The following is an 18227-nucleotide window of genomic DNA, read 5'->3' on the forward strand; positions in this document are numbered from 1 at the left end:
GGCCAGCACTCAACCGCTGAGCCAAACTGGCCAGGGCTGGGCCTCCTTTTTTATAGTTGAAACTAAGAATGGGTGATTTACTGATAACCCTAAATAGTTTAGGTAAGCTCAGATGTTATCTCACTGGAGAGCTGATGGTGATGCAGTTCCACCCCTGGTGCCAGGGAACCCCTGGGTATGTAGTTGTGGTTCAGTGTGGGATTTGACCAGTGGCTGGCTAGCCAGCCTGCCTGAGGTGGATGCCCATGGCCTGCAGGGGCACATGATGGGCAACATGGAGATGCTAGTCAAGAAGCCGCAGCAAGTAAAGTGGGTCAGGGCATTGGGACCTGGGAGACTCAGGTAGCTCTTGCTGGTGCCAGGAAGCATTTCTTCCTTGGCCTCTGGACAGAGACAGTCCAAGTCCAGCAAGTTTTGGTTGCAGCTTGCTATCATGTGAAATGCAAGTTTTTGAAATGATTGAAATCACTTTCTTTGGTCATTTTGTGTGTCCTTACTAATTCCACTACATACTAATAGGAATTTAGGAAGCAAATTAGGTTTGCATATTATTCATAATCATAGGAAAATAATTTTTTTTATTCATTTAGAATTACTAGTTGGTATTGATTGCATTATTTAAAAGCTGGGAGTGCCCAGCAGTGTGGCTCAGTGATTGAGCATTGACCCATCCACCAGGAGGTCGCCAGCTAGATTCCAGGTCAGGGCACATACCCAAGTGTGAGCCAGATCTCCAGTGGGGGGCATGCAGGAGGCAACGGTCAATGTTGTGGGTGTTATCCTCTGCATTGTAAACTGTCAGGCAGCATCCCTGTCCTTTATTCGCTAGATGCTTACTAGCAATCCTCCACTTGTGACAAACAAAAATGACTCCAGATATTGCCAGTTTCCCCAAGGGGATAAATCATTCCTGGTTCAGACCCATTATTGCCTTTGACCCATGAACAATTAAAATTTATCTTTCTTTAAAAATATGTTTTTATTGAGAGAGAGAAACATTGAGTTGAGAGAGATGCATCTATCAACTGCCTCCTGCATGCCCCGTACTGGGGATCGAGCCTGCAACCTGGGTATGTGCCCTGACTGGGAATCAAACTGGGACCTCTCAGTCCATGGGACGATTCACTGAATGACACTAGCTGGGCTTAAAAATTATCTTAAAGTTTTCATACATAGGGGGAATTTTTAATTTATCTTTTAATTGATAACTTAAAAATTTCTCTGTTTTAGTAAATATATATTCCACATAAATAAAGCTATTATTGGGCTCCTTATTAATTTTTAAAAGTATAAGGGGTTTCCCTGGCCAGTATGACTCAGTTAGTTAAGCATCATCCCATGTACCAGAGGGTCTCTGGTTCCATTCCCAGTCAGGGCACATGCCTGTGTTGTGGTTTCAGTCCCCAGTAGTGGGTGTGCAGGAGGCAGCCAGTTAATGCTTCTCTCTCATATTGATGTTGCTGTCTCTAAAATCAGTAAAAACATTAAAACAAAAAAATATATAGGGGTCCTGAGACCAAAAAGTTTGAGAACACTGCCCTGGGCTTCCAATTCATCACTTACAAAATAGGGTTAATAATACTTACCTTGTAGGGCCCTTAGGAGGATTAAATGAGTTAACATTTCGTTTTTTAGTGTTATTCTGTGTGCCCTATACACCATATAGGGATAGCTCACTTTTTTTTTTTTACCCAAGTCCCATTTACCTTCAAGGCCCATCTCAAACTCCCCTCTTCTCTATGCCTTCCCTCGCAGTGCCTATTTGTAGTCTTTTCTTTTCCCCAGGAACTCCTATAGCATTTATATTTGTACCTTGAATCTGAGTCTGAAGTAACATACTGCCTGTATCGTCAATTTTGCTAGGAGTCCTCACCCTTCTGGATATCCACTTTCTAACAAGGGGAAGGAATTGTCCAGCCTTTATTACTTTTGTTGATTCTCTTCTGATTTTGGTCAAGTTAGGCAGTTATCCTGGGAAGAATTTTTTAAAACTTTTGGCTTCTGCACCTCGGGCCAGATGGAAGTAGATTTCAAGCATCTAAGCCTCCCTTGCCACCTACCTGTCTCTTCAGTTCTCTGCAGTTTATCTTTTCAAAGCTAAAAGAGTGAGTTTGATGTTACATTAAGTGCTTAAATGTTAGCTGCCTCTACTGTTAGTAATGCAAACATTCTTCTACTTCTGCTTGGATGCTTCTGTAGGGATAGTCTTAGGATGACTTTGTGGTCTGCTTTACTTATCATTACCATAGAGTGTGTGGCTCTTTCAACAGTCAATGCTGTGTTTTGCATTTTTGAGATAGTTCTCTTATCTTTACCAATCTAAGATAAGAAAGTTGTATTTTCTTTCTTTTTTGCTTCTTTGTCCTTGAAGTTTAAAAATTTTATCATGCTATTTTTTTTTATTGATCTTTGTATTTTGCTGTAGAAATAGAGAGTTGTCACTTGAATGAATGAACGATAGAAAAGTCTGAACACCTATATGCTTTGGAGGAAAATGATGGGACTAGTTATCTTATTTGTCAAGATGAAGAATTTGAAGTTAAAATGGTTTGCAAATGGAAGCCAATTTTACTGAGAGAATGGTTTGTTAAGAATGTTATTTTGGGAAGATTCCTGTATCTAGGTGGAGGTTGGGAGTTTTGTAGAGTTAAAAGTTTGGAAACCAAGAGGGTATTGGTTAAATAAGGACTTGAACTTGAGTAAGTTACTTGATTTTTGTTAAGGTAAATAATTAGTGCCTTCCAACTCTCTACCCTCTTTTCCTTCCTCTCTCTCCCATATAACGTTGGGGTCATGAAGGACCTCAGAGATCATTTAGTTCCCTGGTTCCCAGATTTCTAGATTTGAAAAAATAAGTTGGACTGATGTAGGCTTGTCAACTTTTAATTTTTAAACTTGCTATCTAATGTTATGTTAAAAAACAACAAAGCAGAAAGAACATTCTCTAATAATAAAAGATGACACTTAAAAAAATTCAGAGCACTTTCATTCCTGTTTTTCTGTGGACTGGTAGAACCATTCCTCCCCAGTGTTTAGGAACACTGAATTTTGTTTAATTTCTTAAGTACAAAGGGTGCTAAGAGTTAACATTAACAAGAATGAAGTGCTTAGATGAGGTCATACCTCCAGGTATTGATGGAGTCACAGCTCAGCCCACTTCTGTGTCTGAGATCTGGTCCAGTGGTTCTTAACTATTTGGGCTATGTGTATATATATTTGAGAGTGATGGGAGCTGTAGTTCTCACCTTAGGGGAAAAATTGAACAAGAACATTAGGACTGAAAAGAGTGCTGGACTACAGATGAGACCATGAAAAACATATGCTAATGTATTTGAATGTATAGTTTCCAGAAAAATAGAAATTCTAAAATGGGTTCAAGAAGTAGTAGAAATGTACCAATTAAGATAATTGATTTTGTACTTACATGTCTTACCACAAAGAAAATACCAGGTTCAGATAGTTTTGCAGGCAATTTCTACAAAGTATTCAAATAATACTTAATTCTAACCCTCACAAACTCCAAGTTTCTCTCTTTGAGGAACACTTCCCAACTCATTTTTTCAGGCAACAAGTATTAATACCAGGACCAGACAGGTCAGTGTGAATAAGGAAAATTACAAGTTTGCTTCACTTATGAAGATATGAAACCTAAAATATACTAGTGTGCGTAATTCCACAGTGTGCCATTCTGATAATACATCATCATCAGGTTGTGTAATACAGATGGGTTCAACATAAGAATCAGACTTAATCACAATAGGGAAAGGTGAAAACTTGTCATAACAGATACAGAAAAAGCATTTGATAAAATGCTACATGTATTTGTGATTTAAAAGAAAAACAAACAAAAAACCCTCCTAGAGAAAGTACTAGAACAGAACTTTTTAACCTATTAAAGGGTACCTATATGGTAAACATTGTTCTGAGGAATAAAGGTTAGAATCATTCCCATTATAATAAGACATTCCTCCCGACTGGTGTGGCTCAGTGGATTGAGCATCGTTCCATGGATTTGAGAGGTCCTGGTTCTATTCCCGGTCAGGGCACATGCCCAGGTTTTGGGCTCGATCCCTAGTAGGGGGCATGCAGGAAGCAGCTGATTGATGTATCTCTCTCACATCGATGTCTCTCTCTCCCTCCCTTCCTTCCTCTCTAAAAATAAATAAAAACATATAAAAAAAAAAAAAGACATTCCACTGTCATTACCTTTCTTTATTTAGCACTAGATGTCCTAGCCAGGTCAGTAAGATGAGAAAGAGAAATAACAGCAATAAGTATTGTGAAGAAAATAACAACAAAAAAATCACTATTCATCCTACTGGTGTGGTTCAGTGGTTGAGCGTCGACCCATGCACCAAGATGTCGCTGGCTTGATTCCTGGTCAGGACACATGCCCAGGTTGTGGGCCTAAATCCCAGTGGGGGACATGCAGGAGGCAGCCAATTGATAATCTATCTCATCAATGTTTCTATCTCTCTGTCTCTCTCATTTCCTCTCTCTGAAATCAATAAAGGAAAAAAAAAATCACTATTCTATGACAGTTTTCACATGGTAATATAGATAGAATCATAAAAGAATCTGTAGACAAATTATTGGAAACAAGGAATTATTAGCAAGTTAGTTGGATATCAGATTAATTTAAAAATGACATTTTTATGTATCAGCCACAAAATGAAGTATATTTAGCTTAAAACATACCAAAATAAGAATGTTCTATTTAAAACAAATAAATGGCCCTGGCTAGTTTGGCTCAAAGGTTAGAGCATCAACCCTCGGACTGAGGGGTCTCGGTTCAATTCCAGGTCAAGGGCTTGTACCTGGGTTGTAGGTTTGATCCAGGCCAGTGGGGGCTGTATGGGAGGCAGCCAAATTGATGTGTCTCTTTCATATCAATGTTTCTTTCTTTCCCCTTCCTCCCTTCCACTTTCTCTAAAAATCAATGGAAAAATATCCTTGGGTGAGGATTAACAAAAAATAAATAAAATAAAACAAATAAATGTTCTTTTAAATGTTAAGCCCTGGCCAGTGTGGCTCAGTTGGTTGGAGCGTCATCCTGTACACTGAAAAGGTTGTGGGTTTGATTCCCTGTCAGGGCACATACCTAAGTTTCGGCTTCGATCCAACTGGGATGCATACAGGGGGCAACTGATTGATGTTTCTCTCTCACATTGATGTTTCTTCCTCTCCCTTTCTCTCTCTCTCTCAAATCAATAAAACAAAAACAAAACAAAACAAAAAAGCCATATCCTTGGGTGAGGATTAAGAAAAAAGTTTAAATGTTAAAACAAAGTGACTGTATTCTTCAGAAATGACAGTGTCATTAAGGACAAAGAAAGGCTCTGGAAATATTCCAGATTAAAGAATACTAAAGAGTTCCCTACTGGAGGGGGAAAAGCACTATAAAGGATATTATTGGTTCACTTGATAAAATTGGAATACAGAAATTAGATACAGTTGGGATCTATATTAAACTTACTGGAGTTGAAAACTACTGTCTCTTTGTAAGAGAAGACCCCTATTCTTACGAAATGCACAGTAAACTTTAGGGATAAAGGGCCATGATATATGCAACTTACTCTCAAATGGTTAAGAAAAAAATTGTGTATACATATATACACACAGAATATTCTGCCCTATATACTTTATTGTGTATGTGTTGTCAACTTAAGAAATGTCCAAACCTGTAGATAATTTTATAAGAGTTTATTTGAACCAAAACTGATGAGAGTTACTGAGAAGCAAGATCTCAAATGAGAACAGTTTTACAGTTTCTTTTACGCATTTGAAATTAAGGAGGGAAGGTGAGGAAGTTTACATGAAGGTTAGAGAAAGCAAGGTTGGTATTAGATTACAGGATAGTTAAGATTATGTGTTTTCTTGAGAGTGATAATACTTGTGAGTGGTATTACTTCTGGTATTACAAAGGTGTGTTAACCTAGATGCATAAGAACAACGGACAGGGCTAGTTTAAAAATATTTCACTAAAGAAGTTATGGGGCCCTGGCTGGTTTGGCTCAGCAGTTAGAGTGTCAGCCCTCCGACCAAAGAGTCACGGTTAGATTCCTTTCAAGGGCATGTGCCTTAGTTTTTGTTAGGTTCCCAGGTCCAGTGGAAGGCAACCAATCCATGTGTCTCTCTCATGTTGATGTTTCTCTCCCTCCTCTCCCTCCCAGTCTGTCTGAAAATAAATGGAAAAGTATCCTTGGGTGAGGGGAAAAAATAAAAAAGTTACGGGGTAGGGGTGTGACTACCCACCATGACCTGCCCAGTTAGGAATTTATGATTTATTACAGCACTCCCTCCTGTGTTTTTGGTCCAGTGTAGAGACAGAGAACACAAATTAGTAAAGCAGATGTGGTACAGTATTAAAAGATGATTCTGGGTAAAGTATAGATAATTTTATTTCCTATTCTTGCAGTTTTTCTGTGTTTGAAATTATTTCTAAAGAAAAAGTTAAAAATTCTATTTATAATAGCAACAAGTATAAGAATAAACCCACAGAGCTTTGTGATATTCTTTAACTCAGGTTGAACTCCCTCATTGATTGGACTTTTTCCTAAAGTTGGGGTGGGGGCAGTATGGAAGAGATAAGGGAAAAGAATAGTTATATTTAGCCATGAGGAAAGACTTCGGCAATTTTTGACCTTAACATTATTTTTATGCTTAATACACAAAATGGTTCTTTACAAAAGTTATCGAGTAGTTTTTATTTTGGTTAAACATGTAAATCATAAAGAAAGCTATATACATCTATTATTTTATTTTTAATTAAAACTTATACATTTATTTGCCTGTTTTTGATTGTAAGGCAGTTTTTTTTTTTGAGCAAAGGTTGTTGTCTTGCATTTCCTCTCTTACATAAACCACACTCACTATGCAGCATCTACCTCTTTCAGTTTCTGTCTCTCTCTCTCTCCTTTTTTATTTTTAAAGTAGAATGAGAGTTAAAACACTTGAAGTAATATGAGCCCTGCTAGATTTTACAAACCCCACTACCTTGTAACCTTTTACTGTTGCAGTTTCCACACTACATTTAACATCCTTTTAAAAAATCATCTCATCTTGATTGGATCTTTCCAAAAGATTCAAGTTAAGTTTAATAGAAACAATAACATTGTTGTTATCATACTTCATCTATTTAAATAATATTTAATTATCTCACATAATGGCACAACAGGCATAAGTTGGATTGGAAATAAACATTGTTGTTTGGTAAGCTTGCAGTTCAACTGATACTTAAGATATAATACTAGCCTTGCATGTATTGTGAGCAGCAATGGTGTTTTCAGAACAATAATATATATAGTATCCCTTATGTGATGAATTGTTAAGTAGGTTTTTGAGAGCTTCTACTGTAGTAGTCCAGTAAGAATAAGTAGCTGTGGGTGGCTGGCTGGTTTGTTAAATAGCTCAGTTAGTAGTTATACTCAATACTACCAAATGAATTTTGAGTCATTCAATTTAATTTTTTTAAGATCCACCAAGGAACTGATTATTAGAAAGGATTGCTGACAAAATGCAAACAGGTATGAATAAAACCTGCATTTGATTCACATCGGGTATTTGTATATCAGATTTCTTTCCCATTCACCGTTGTTACCAGTTTATATTTGATAATTTTATCAGTCATGCTTCAATTACAGATAATGGATACTGCCCTGGTTAACTTAAGCAGAAAGGGATTTGTTATTGGAGATGTTGAAGGTTGGAGAGCAGGTTCTTGTCTGGGTCCCCAGGGACCCATCCCCTGGGATGTCTCCAGAACACAACTGTTGGAGGGGCTGCCAAGGGAACTGTCAAATCTGCTACAAATGGAAAACTCAAGAATCAGGGCATAGAATCATAGCACCTTGGCTGAGATCTGGGGAGCAGAGAGTTGCTGCTGCATTTTGCCATGAGAACACCATCTTAGTTATGATCCAGGGATAAAGAACAGTGCCAGAACTGTTACTTTTTTTTATTGAGTCTTTTTTTTTTTTAATTAATTTATTTTTGTTCCAGATGTTTCTCCTTTTCCCCCCACTGATTCCCCCCTCCCCCTCCCTCCACACCCTGCCCCCAGCTTTGTTGTTCATGTCCATTGTTCATGCATACATGCATATAAGTTCTGTGGTTTATCTCTTCCCCCCACCCCCTCTTCTGGGGATTGTTGGTCTGTACCCCACTTTCACGTCTCTGGGACTACCCCGTTCCTCAGACTGTTATGTTCATTATACTCCACAAATAAGTGAGATCATGTGATATCTGTTTTTCTCTGCTTGGCTTGTTTTGCTTAGGATAATACTTTCCACGTCCCTCCTTGTCGTCTCAAAGGATAAGAGATCTTTCTTTCTTACAGCTGCATAGTACTCCATTGTGTATATGTACCACAGCTTTTTTTATCAATTCATCTACTGATGGACATTTGGGCTGTTTCCAGATCTTAGCTATTGTAAATAGTGCTGCTACAAACATGGGGGTACATAAATTCTGAATGGTGTTTCAGGCTTCTTAGGGTATATTCCTAGAAGTGGGATCACTGGGTCAAATGGAAGTTCAATTTTTAATTTTTTGAGGTAACACCATATTGTTTTCCATAGTGGCTGCACCATTCTGCATTCCCACCAGCAGTGTACTAGAGTCCCCTTTGCTCCATACCCTCGCCAACACTTATTGTTTGATAATTTGTTGATGGCGCCCTGAATAATTTTTTTTATGTATTGTTGGATTCAATTTACTAGTATTTTGTTCAGAATTTTGGTATCTGTGTTCATCGTGGATATTGGCTTATAGTTTTCTTTCTTTGTAGTGTCTTTTTCTGGTTTTGGAATTAGAATTATGCTGGCCTCATAAAACGAGTTTGGAAGTCTTCCTTCTTCTTGAATTTTTTGAAATAGTTTGAGGAGAATGAGTATTAGTTATCCTTTGAATGTTTGGTAAAATTCCCCCGTGAAGCCGTCTGGGCCAGGGCTTTTGTTTGCTGGGAGAGTCTGGATTACATCTTCAATTTCTTTCTTTTTTTTTTGTTCAGATAGAGCGGGAGGGAGAGAGAGGAAGAGAGAGAGAGAGATACATCGATGTGAAGGGACACATTGAGTGGCCGCCACCCGCACGACCAACCAGGGCCGGGGACAAACTGCAACCGAAGTACGTGCCCTTAGCGGGAACCGAACCCGGGTCTCTCTGTACCGCAGGCCGACGCCTCTAACCGCTGAGCCAAACCGGCCAGGGCTACATCTTCAATTTCTTTTGTTGTTATTGGTCTGTTCAAGTTTTCTATCTCTTCCCGGTTCAGTTTTGGGAGACTATGTGTTTCTAGAAATTTGTCTATTTCGCTTAGATTGTCAAATTTGTTGCCGTAGAATTGTTCATATTTGTTAACAATCTTTTGTATTTCTGTGGTGTCAGTTGTTACTTCTTCTCTTTCATCTGATTTTGTGTATTTGGGTTCTCTCTCTTTGTTTCTTGGTGAGTCTAGCTAAGGGTCCTTCAACCTTGTTTATCTTTTCAAAGAACCAGCTCTTTGTTTCATTGATCCTTTGAATTGTTTTTTGGTCTCCTTGTCATTTATTTCTGCTCTGATCTTTACTATTTCCTTCCTTCTACTTGCTCTGGGGTTTTCTTTTTGTTTGCTTTCTAGTTCTTTAAGTTGTGTGGTTAGATAGTCTATTAGAAAATTTTCTCATTTCTTGAGGTAGGCCTGTAATGCTATGAACTTAACTTCCCTCTCAGAACTGCTTTCACTGCATCCCATAGATTTTGTGTTGTTGTGTGTTCATTTTCATTGGTTTCCAGGAAGTTTTTAATTTCTTCCTTGATCTCCTCGGTGACCCATTCGTTGTTAAATAACATGCTATTTAGCCTCCATGTGTTGAAATGTCTTTGCATGTTCTTGTTGTAATTGATTTCTAGTTTCATGCCATTGTGATCTGAGAAGATGCTTGATATGATTTCCATCTTCTTGAACTTGTAGAGATTTAGTTTGTGTCCTATCATGTGGTCTATCTTTGAGAATGTCCCATGTGCACTTGAGAAGAATGTGTATTCTGTAGTTTTGGGGTGTAATTCTCTGTAGATACCTATTAAATCCATTTGGTCTAGTGCTTCATTTAGAGTCTCTGTTTCCTTGCTAATTTTTTGCCTAGAGGATCTGTCCAGTGCTGTCAATGGGGTGTTGAAGTCCCCTGCTATGATTGTATTGTTGTCGATTTCTCCTTGGAAGTCCTCCAGAAGATTTTTAATATATTTTGGTTCTCCTATATTGGGTGCATATATGTTTATCAAGGTTATATCTTCCTGTTGGATGGATCCTTTCAATATTACATAGTGGCTTTCTTTGTCTCTAGTTATGGTCTTCATTTTGAAATCTATTTTATCAGATATAAGAATTGCTACCCCAGCTTTTTTTTGCTTTCCATTTGCTTGGAAAAATTTTTTCCATCCCTTCACTTTCAACCTATGTGAGTCTTTTGTTGACAGGTGAGTCTCTTGTAAAGAACATATAGATGAGTCATGCTTTCTTATCCAATCAGCTACTCTGTGTCTTTTTATGGGAGCATTCAATCCATTTACGTTTATAGTGATTATTGATATGTACTTATTTATTGCCATTTTTGTTTAGTGTGGTTCTATTTTTCTTCCCATTTCTCCTGCTAATTACAGCAGTCCTTTTAATATTTCTTGCAGTGCTGGTTTGGTGCTAATGTATTCCCTTAGCCTTTTTTTGTCTGGGAAGCTCTTTATTTGACCTTCTATTTTGAATGATAGCCTTGCTGGGTAGAGTAGTCTTGGATTCAGATCCTTGTTTTTCATGACTTTGATTACTTCATGCCATTCTCTTCTGGCCTGTAGTGTTTCTTGTGAGAAGTCAGCTGAGAGCCTTATGGGGTTCCCTTTGTAGGTAACCTGTTGCTTATCTCTTGCTGCTTTTAGGATTCTCTCTTTGTCTTTAATTTGTGGCATTTTAATTACTATGTGTCTTGGTGTGGGCCTGTTTGGGTTCTTCTTACTTGGGGCTCTCTGTGTTTCTTGAACTTGAATGCCTTCTTCCTTCACCAAATTAGGGAAGTTTTCTGTCACTATTTTTTTGAATATATTCTCTATCCCTTGCTCATTTTCTTCTTCTTCGGGGATGCCTATGATGCGAATATTATTACGTTTCCAGTTGTCCCATCGTCTCTTAAGCTGTCTTCCTGTTTTTTAATAGTTTTTTCCTTTTGTTTTTCTGATTGGTTGATTTTTTCTACCCTGTCTTCTAATTCACTGATCTGGTCCTCAGCTTCCTCTACTCTGCTTTTTAAACCTTCCAATGTGTTTTTCATTTCTGATATGTCATTTTTTATCTCTTCTTGTTGGTTTTTAATTTCCAATTGGCTTATTTTCAGTGTCTCTATGTCCTTACTCATGCTGTTCAGCTTCCTCAAGATCATGGCTCTGAATTCTAGCTCTGTTAACATGCCTAATTGCTACACATTGATCTCATCTTCGGTGGAGGTCTCTTGCTCTTTCATTTGGCTTCTGTTTCTGTGTTTCACCATTTTGGCTATCACTGTGGGCTTTGGAGCCTGTTAAGTTCTCCCTGTGGGTGTCGGTGTTCTGCTCTTTGTGGCTCCCTCTCCTGTGTTTAGATGAGCGAGGGAGGACCCACGTTGAACACCACTGTCAAGTCTTACTTTCCTGGTTAAAGTTGCCAGCCCAGGAAACGTACTGTTATCCTCTAGCTTTTTGCCTGGAGGTTAGCAGTCTAGGTTACTTGATGAGTTTTGGGTTGTCAGTTGATTGAAAAACTCCCTCTGGTGCTCAGCCAAGGGGCTTTTCCGAGGGTGGGGCAGATACTGGTTGTTAGTGAGCCTCAATTAGCACTTCAATGGCCCACAGGGTGGGGTTGGATCTCCGAGGGAGGGGCTGCTGCCTCTCCTCAGAGCCCTGGGAAGGAGCAATGTGGCCACCGTCCTGGGTGGCAGCAACTCAGCCAAAGCTCTGAGCGCCCTCCAAACCCCGAGTGTCCTGACACAGTTCCAGTCCAGTCCGCCCTCCCTCTGCCGGAGCCCAAGGTGAGTGACTGTGGCTGTTTTAGCCTCTGTCCCGGCTCTGCACTGTGGGGACGCCTGGGAGTGTAACCCGAGGGCGCTGCTCCCAGCTAAGGCCGCTGCCGAGCTGCCGACCGTGGGCTCCCAGCCCCGTCTCGCGCCTTCGCAAGCCTACCGGGATGGAGTCAGTGTCCCTCGTTGTATGGTCCTCGCAAGCTGCTTTTCTGTTGGTTTTTCCAGTCGATTTGTCTGTGTTATAGTTTTAATTCCAGTTTGGTTCTGGGAGACAGCCTGTGTAGCTCCGTTCACTCCGCCGCCATTTTTCGGTTCTGGTTTCCAGGAAGTTTTTGATTTCTTCCTTGATCTCCTCGGTGACCTATTCATTGTTTAATAACGTGCCATTTAGCTTCCATGTGTTCAAATGTCTTTGTATGTACTTCTTGCAATTGATTTCTAGTTTCATGCCATTGTGATTTGAGAAGATGCTTGATATAATTTCAATCTTCTTGAACTTGTAGAGACTTAGTTTGTTCCCTAATATGTGGTCTATCTTTGAGAATGTCCCATGTGCACTTGAGAAGAATGTGAATTCTGTAGTTTTGGGGTGTAGTTCTCTGTGGATATCTATTAAATCCATTTGTTCTAGTGCTTCATTTACAGTCTCTGTTTCCTTGCTAATTTTTTGTCTAGAGGATTTATCCAGTGATGTCAGCGGGGTGTTGAAGTCCCCTGCTTTGATTGTATTGCTTTCAATTTCTCCTTTGAAGTCCTCCAGAAGTTTTTTAATATATTTTGGTGCTCCTATATTGGGTGCATATATGTTTATCAAGGTTATATCTTCCTGTTGGATAGAACCTTTCAATATTACGTAGTGGCCTTCTTTGTCTCTAATTATGGCCTTCATTCTGAAATCTATTTTATCAGATATAAGTATTGCTACCCCAGCTTTTTTTTTTTTTCTGGTTGCTTGGAAGATTTTTTTCCATCCCTTCACTTTCAATCTATGTGAGTCTTTTGTTGTGAGGTAGGTCTGTTGTAAAGAACATATAGATGAGTCATGCTTTCTTATCCAATCAGCTACTCTGTGTCTTTTTATGGGAGCATTCAGTCCATTTACATTTAAGGTGATTATTGATATGTACTTATTTATTGCCATTTTTGTTTAGTGTGGTTCTATTTTCCTTCCCATTTCTCCTGGTATTTACAGCAGTCCTTTTAACATTTCTTGCAGTGCTGGTTTGGTGCTAATGTATTCCCTTAGCCTTTTTTTTTTTTTTTGTGTCTGGGAAGCTCTTTATTTGACCTTCTATTTTGATTGATAGTCTTGCTGGGTAGAGTAGTCTTGGATTCAGATCCTTGTTTTTCATGACCTTGATTACTTCATGCCATTCCCTTCTAGCCTGTAGTGTTTCTTGTGAGTAGTCAGCTGAGAGCCTTATGGGGTTCCCTTTGTAGGTAACCTGTTGCTTATCTCTTGCTGCTTTTAGGATTCTCTCTTTGTTTTTAATTTTTGGCAGTTTGATTACTATGTGTCTTGGTGTGGGCCTGTTTGGGTTCTTGTTACTTGGGGCTCTCTGTGCTTCTTGAACTTGAATGCCTTCTTCCTTCACCAAATTAGGGAAGTTTTCTGTCACTATTTCTTTGAAAATATTCTCTAACCCTTGCTTATTTTCTTCTTCTTCAGGGACTCCTATGATGCGAATATTATTCCGTTTCTAGTTGTCCTACAGTTCTCTTAAGCTGTCTTCCTGTTTTTTAATCGTTTTTTCCTTTTGGTTTTCTGATTGGTTGATTTCTTCTAGCCTGTCTTCTAATTCACTGATCTGGTCCTCAGCTTCTCCTACTCTGCTTTTTAGACCTTCCAATGTGTTTTTCATTTCTGATATGTCATTCTTCATTTCTTCCTGTTGGTTTTTAATTTCAACTGGTTGATTTTCAACATTTCTATGTCTTTACTCACAGTGCTCATGTTCTTACACATGCTATTGAGCTTCCTCAACATCATGGCTCTAAATTCTAGTTCTGTTAACTTGCTTAACTGCACCTCATTTATCTCATCTTCCGTAGAGGTCTCTTGTTCTTTCATTTGCCTTTTGTGTCTGTTTTTCACCATTTTGGCTATCACAGTGGGCTTTGGAGTCTGCCAAATTTTCCCAGTGGGTGTTGGTGTTCTGCTGTTTGTGGCTCCCTCTCCTGGGTTTGGATGCACTAGGGAGGACCCACTTTAAACACCACCGTCAAGTCTTAGCTTTTCTGGTTAGTGTTGCTAGCCCAGGGAATGGTAGTTATTTTCTAGCTTTTTTTGCCTGGAGACTATTAGTAGAGCTCACCTGCAGACCCTTGGTTTCTGAGTTGCCTGAAAAACTCCCTCAGGTGCTCAGTGTAAGAGGATTTCCTGAGAGTCAGGCTGCTGTTGGTTGTTAATGGGCCTCAATTAGCATTTCAATGGCCACCAGGTGGGGTTGAATCTCTGAGGGAGGGGCTGTCGCTTCTCCCAGGGCCCTGGGAAAGAGTAAAATGAGCACAGTCCTGCGTCGCTGCACTCAGGGAAAGCTCTTAGCACCCTCCAAAACCCGAGTGTCCCCACACAGTTCTAGTCCAGTCTGCCTTCCCTCTGCTGGAGCCCAAGGTAAGTGGCTGCTGCCAATTTAGCCTCTGTCCGGACTCTGCATCATGGAGCCGCCTGGGACTTTTAACCCGAGGTTGCTGCTTCCAGCCAAGGGAGGCCCAGCTGGGGCTCCAGCCAAGGGCGTTGCACTCAGCAGAAACCCCAGGACTGAGCCACGGTAGCGGGACACTGCAGTGGTGGCAGTAGCTTCTAGCATAGTCCCCTGGTCCCTGCAAGTCCGTGTGGCACCAGCCAAGGGCTTAGTACCCAGAGTTCGGGGGACTCAGCCTTGGTAGCAGCATCCCGCCGAGTCCTCTGGTCCTTGCGAGTCTGTGCGGCACCAGCCGAGGGCTTAGCATGCAGAGTTCGCGGGACTCAGCCTTGGTAGCAGCATCCCACCCTGGTCCCCGCGAGTTTTTGCGGCACCAGCCGAGGGCTTAGCAGGCAACAGAGTTCCCAGGACCCATGCAGGGTCGCAAGGGAGGCAGTAGCAGTAACTTCATGCCAAGTTCCCTGGTCCCTGCACAGGCCTCTGCGGACCGTGGGCTCCTGGCCCCCTCTCGCATCCTCGCAAGCCTACCAGGATTGAGTCGGTGTTTCTGGTTATGTGTTCCTCCAAGGTGTCTTTCGCTTGCCCCTTCCTGACAATTTGCCTTTATTTTCGTTGTAAATCCAGTTTGTTCCTGGGAGATGGTCTGTGTAGCTCCATTCACTTCGCCACCATTTCGGTTCTCTCTTCAAATATATTTTCTAACCCTTGCCCATTTTCTCCTCTTTGGGGACTCCTATGATGCAAATGTTATTACGTTTCCAGTTGTCCCACAGTTCTCTTAAACTCTCTTCCTGTTTTTTAATTGGTTTTTCCTTTTGGTTTTCTTATTAGTTGATTTTTTTCTACCCTGTCTTCTAATTCACTGATCCCGTCCTCAGCTTCCTCTACTCTGCTGGTTAGTTTTTCCAATGTGTTCTTAATTTCTGCTATGTCATTCTTCATTTCCACTTGGTTGGTTTTCAGTGTTTCTATATCTTTACTGATGGTGCTGATGTTCTTACTCATGCTGTTCAGCTTCCTCAAGATCATGGCTCTGATAATTTGCTTAGCTGCATTTCATTTATCTCATCTTCAATAGAGGTCTCTTGTTCTATCATTTGCAATTTGTTTTTTTGTTTCACCATTTTGGCTATCTCAGTGGGTTTTGGAGCCTGCCAAATTTTCCCTGTGGGTGTTGGTGTTCTGCTGTTTGTGACTCTCTCTACTGGGTTTGGATGAGCCTGGGTGGGCCCACATTAAACAACACTATCAAGTTTTACTTTCCTGGGTAGATTTGCAAGCCAAGGAAAGGTTCAGTTACCCTCTAGCTTTTTCCTGGTGGCTAGTAGTCTCAGTTACTCAGTTCCTTGGAATATATCCCTGGTGTTCTGCATAAGAGGGTTTAAAGAGGGTGGGATAGATGCTGGTTGTTAATGAGCCTCAATTTGCATTTCTTTGTCTCACCTGTGAAAGGCTGAATCTTTGAGGGCAGGGGCTGCTGCTTTTCCCCTAAGCTCTGGGGAGGAGCACACTTGCCACTGTCCTTTGTGGCAGCAACTCAGGAAAAACTCTGAGTGCCCTCCAAATCCTGGGTGTTCCCACAGAGTTTCAGCCCAGTCTACTCTCCCTCTGTGGTAGCCCCCAGATGAGTGGCTGTGGCTATTTTAGGGCTCTGTCCTGGCTCTCTGCACTGTGGAGAGTGCTTGGTCTTTATTTCCCAAGGACGCTGCTAATAGCTAAGACTGCTGCTGTTTCTGAGCTCCCAGCCGGCCACCCTCTCTAGCCTCCGCAGATCCTACCAGTGTCCGTGGTTATATGGTCCTGCTTTTCTGTTGGCTTTTCCGACGATTTGTCTTTATTTTAGTTGTAATTCCCGTTTGGTCCTGGGAGATGGTCTGTGTAGCTTCCATTCACTCAGCCTCCATTTTCACATCCTCTATGCCTGTCTTGTGCGCAACTGGGTCTCACAGGCCTCTCTGGTGCCCCTGCACCTTGCAGGTCCCACGGGTAACTGGATTGCACAGTCCCTTTGGGGACCAGGCTCTATGCCTATGTTATGGGCTGCTAGGTCACACAGGCTTCGATGGCACAGTCCCTGCTGGGTTGCACAGGCCTCTCTGGCGTTTCAGCACCCTGCAGGTCCCGCAGGTAACTAGATGGCAGAGTCTCTGCTGGGTTGCACTGGCCTCTCTGGTGCTTCAGCACCACGCAGGTCCAGAGGGTAACTGGATCGCACAGTCCCTGCTGGGTCACACAGGCCTCTCCAGTGCCCCTGCACCTTGCAGTTCCGGTGGGCAGGCAGCTGGATTGTACCAGTCTCTCTAGGGCTCTGACTTCCCACTGTTCTTGTGGGCTACTGGACCACACAGGCCTCTATGGAGCCCGAGGTGCCGTCACTGGTGCTGGGGAGTGCTGCTGCCCCATGGGGCTCAACTCCTGCTTAGCTTTTGCTATAGTTTTGGGGATGGGGCTCAGCTGCTGGTCTGTGCTTCTGTTGCTTGGGGATGGATGTCTGCTCCCCAGCCTTTGTTGCTGGGGATACATCTCGACTCTGGGCTGCTACTATGGGGGATGGTGCTGGACTCCTTGTTGTCCGAGGCTTCTGGGACCGGCACCTTGGCAACTCCACTACTGTGCACTGGTCTGTGTTGATACAGAGTGTCCACTGGTTCGATGGTGCCAGGTGCGCTGGTGGGCTCAGGTTGTTGGGCCCTAGCAGCTCCTACTGCCTCCTCCCAGGGAAGACCCGGGATCTTCCAAATGGTGGGACCTCCCAGAGGTGCAGGGAGAAGCACCCTGAAGAGCAGCTTACCACAGTAGCTGGCTGCTCCCGTCCACAGCACAGGAACCTTCTGCTCTGAGTCTCTGCACTGGAGGAATTTGGTTGTCACCAGAACTGTTACTTAAGTGCCAAACTACCTCTGCTGGATCTGTTGAGCAAGAAGAATGAGTTGTATGGGCCTTCACCTCTTTTCCTACTTTGCCCAGTTCTGAATTCAAGTCTCTTTATATTAGAAGAATTTTAATCATATCTGGAATGCCTGTTGCAATGTAGATTTTACTCTCCTTACTATGAAGTCTCTTGGGGATGCGGACTCTTCAGGTTTTTACCACATGACCTGCATTATGCCTGGGATAGCTGAGGCTTGGGTTCTTTCTTCCTTTCCTTTTTTCCTCCTCAAATTTCTCTTTAGGGCCTTGCATTTTCTTGATACTCCTCTCTGCTCATCACCCTCCTCCTGTCATTCTCTGTTTATGCAAAAGGAAGACAATGGGTACCACAGCCCCTCATGGTTTTCTGTTACCCAATTGTGAGTTCAAGGGGAGAGTGATTGAGCTAACTCAGTTAAATTGTAGTCTGCAGGATTGGCTGCCTGGGTTTAGTGCTGTAGGTAGGAGAAATTCTTGAGGGAATGGAGGGGAATAGCTTTCATGGGCTGAGGGTTTGGTCAAGGAGAAGCACAGAAAGGAGTTCCAGAGAGTGGAGTGACCATAAGAGAGTGAGTGGAGGTTGAGGTATGTTCCATCCTTTGCAGAAGCTGTGCCAGGAGAGGGCTTGCTTAGCTTTAAAGACTGCATA

The 18227-nt window shown here is 41.7% G+C and overlaps 1 protein-coding gene across 19 annotated transcripts in view; it reads left to right on the forward strand.

Moving 5' to 3' along the window:
- KDM4C (lysine demethylase 4C) overlaps nt 1-18227 on the forward strand; it is a 444842-nt gene that overhangs the window by 16581 nt on the left and 410034 nt on the right. For 3 of the 19 annotated variants that reach the window (XR_004959515.1, XM_036261627.1, XM_036261629.1), the window contains exon 1: nt 7486-7526. The exons of 1 other annotated variant lie outside the window; for it this stretch is intronic. Coding sequence is in view for 13 of the 18 variants with exons in the window: in XM_036261627.1 (XP_036117520.1) it covers nt 7517-7526 (10 nt within the window). In the remaining 5 variants the exon portion in view is untranslated. Of the gene's footprint in view, nt 1-7473; nt 7527-18227 lie in introns of those variants that run through there. 15 more of the 19 variants (XR_004959514.1, XR_004959516.1, XM_036261622.1 and 12 more) reach the window with 11 other exon arrangements.

This window comes from Molossus molossus, unplaced genomic scaffold (assembly GCF_014108415.1).
Source record: "Molossus molossus isolate mMolMol1 unplaced genomic scaffold, mMolMol1.p scaffold_m16_p_14, whole genome shotgun sequence".
NCBI classification, from domain to species: Eukaryota; Metazoa; Chordata; class Mammalia; order Chiroptera; family Molossidae; genus Molossus; species Molossus molossus.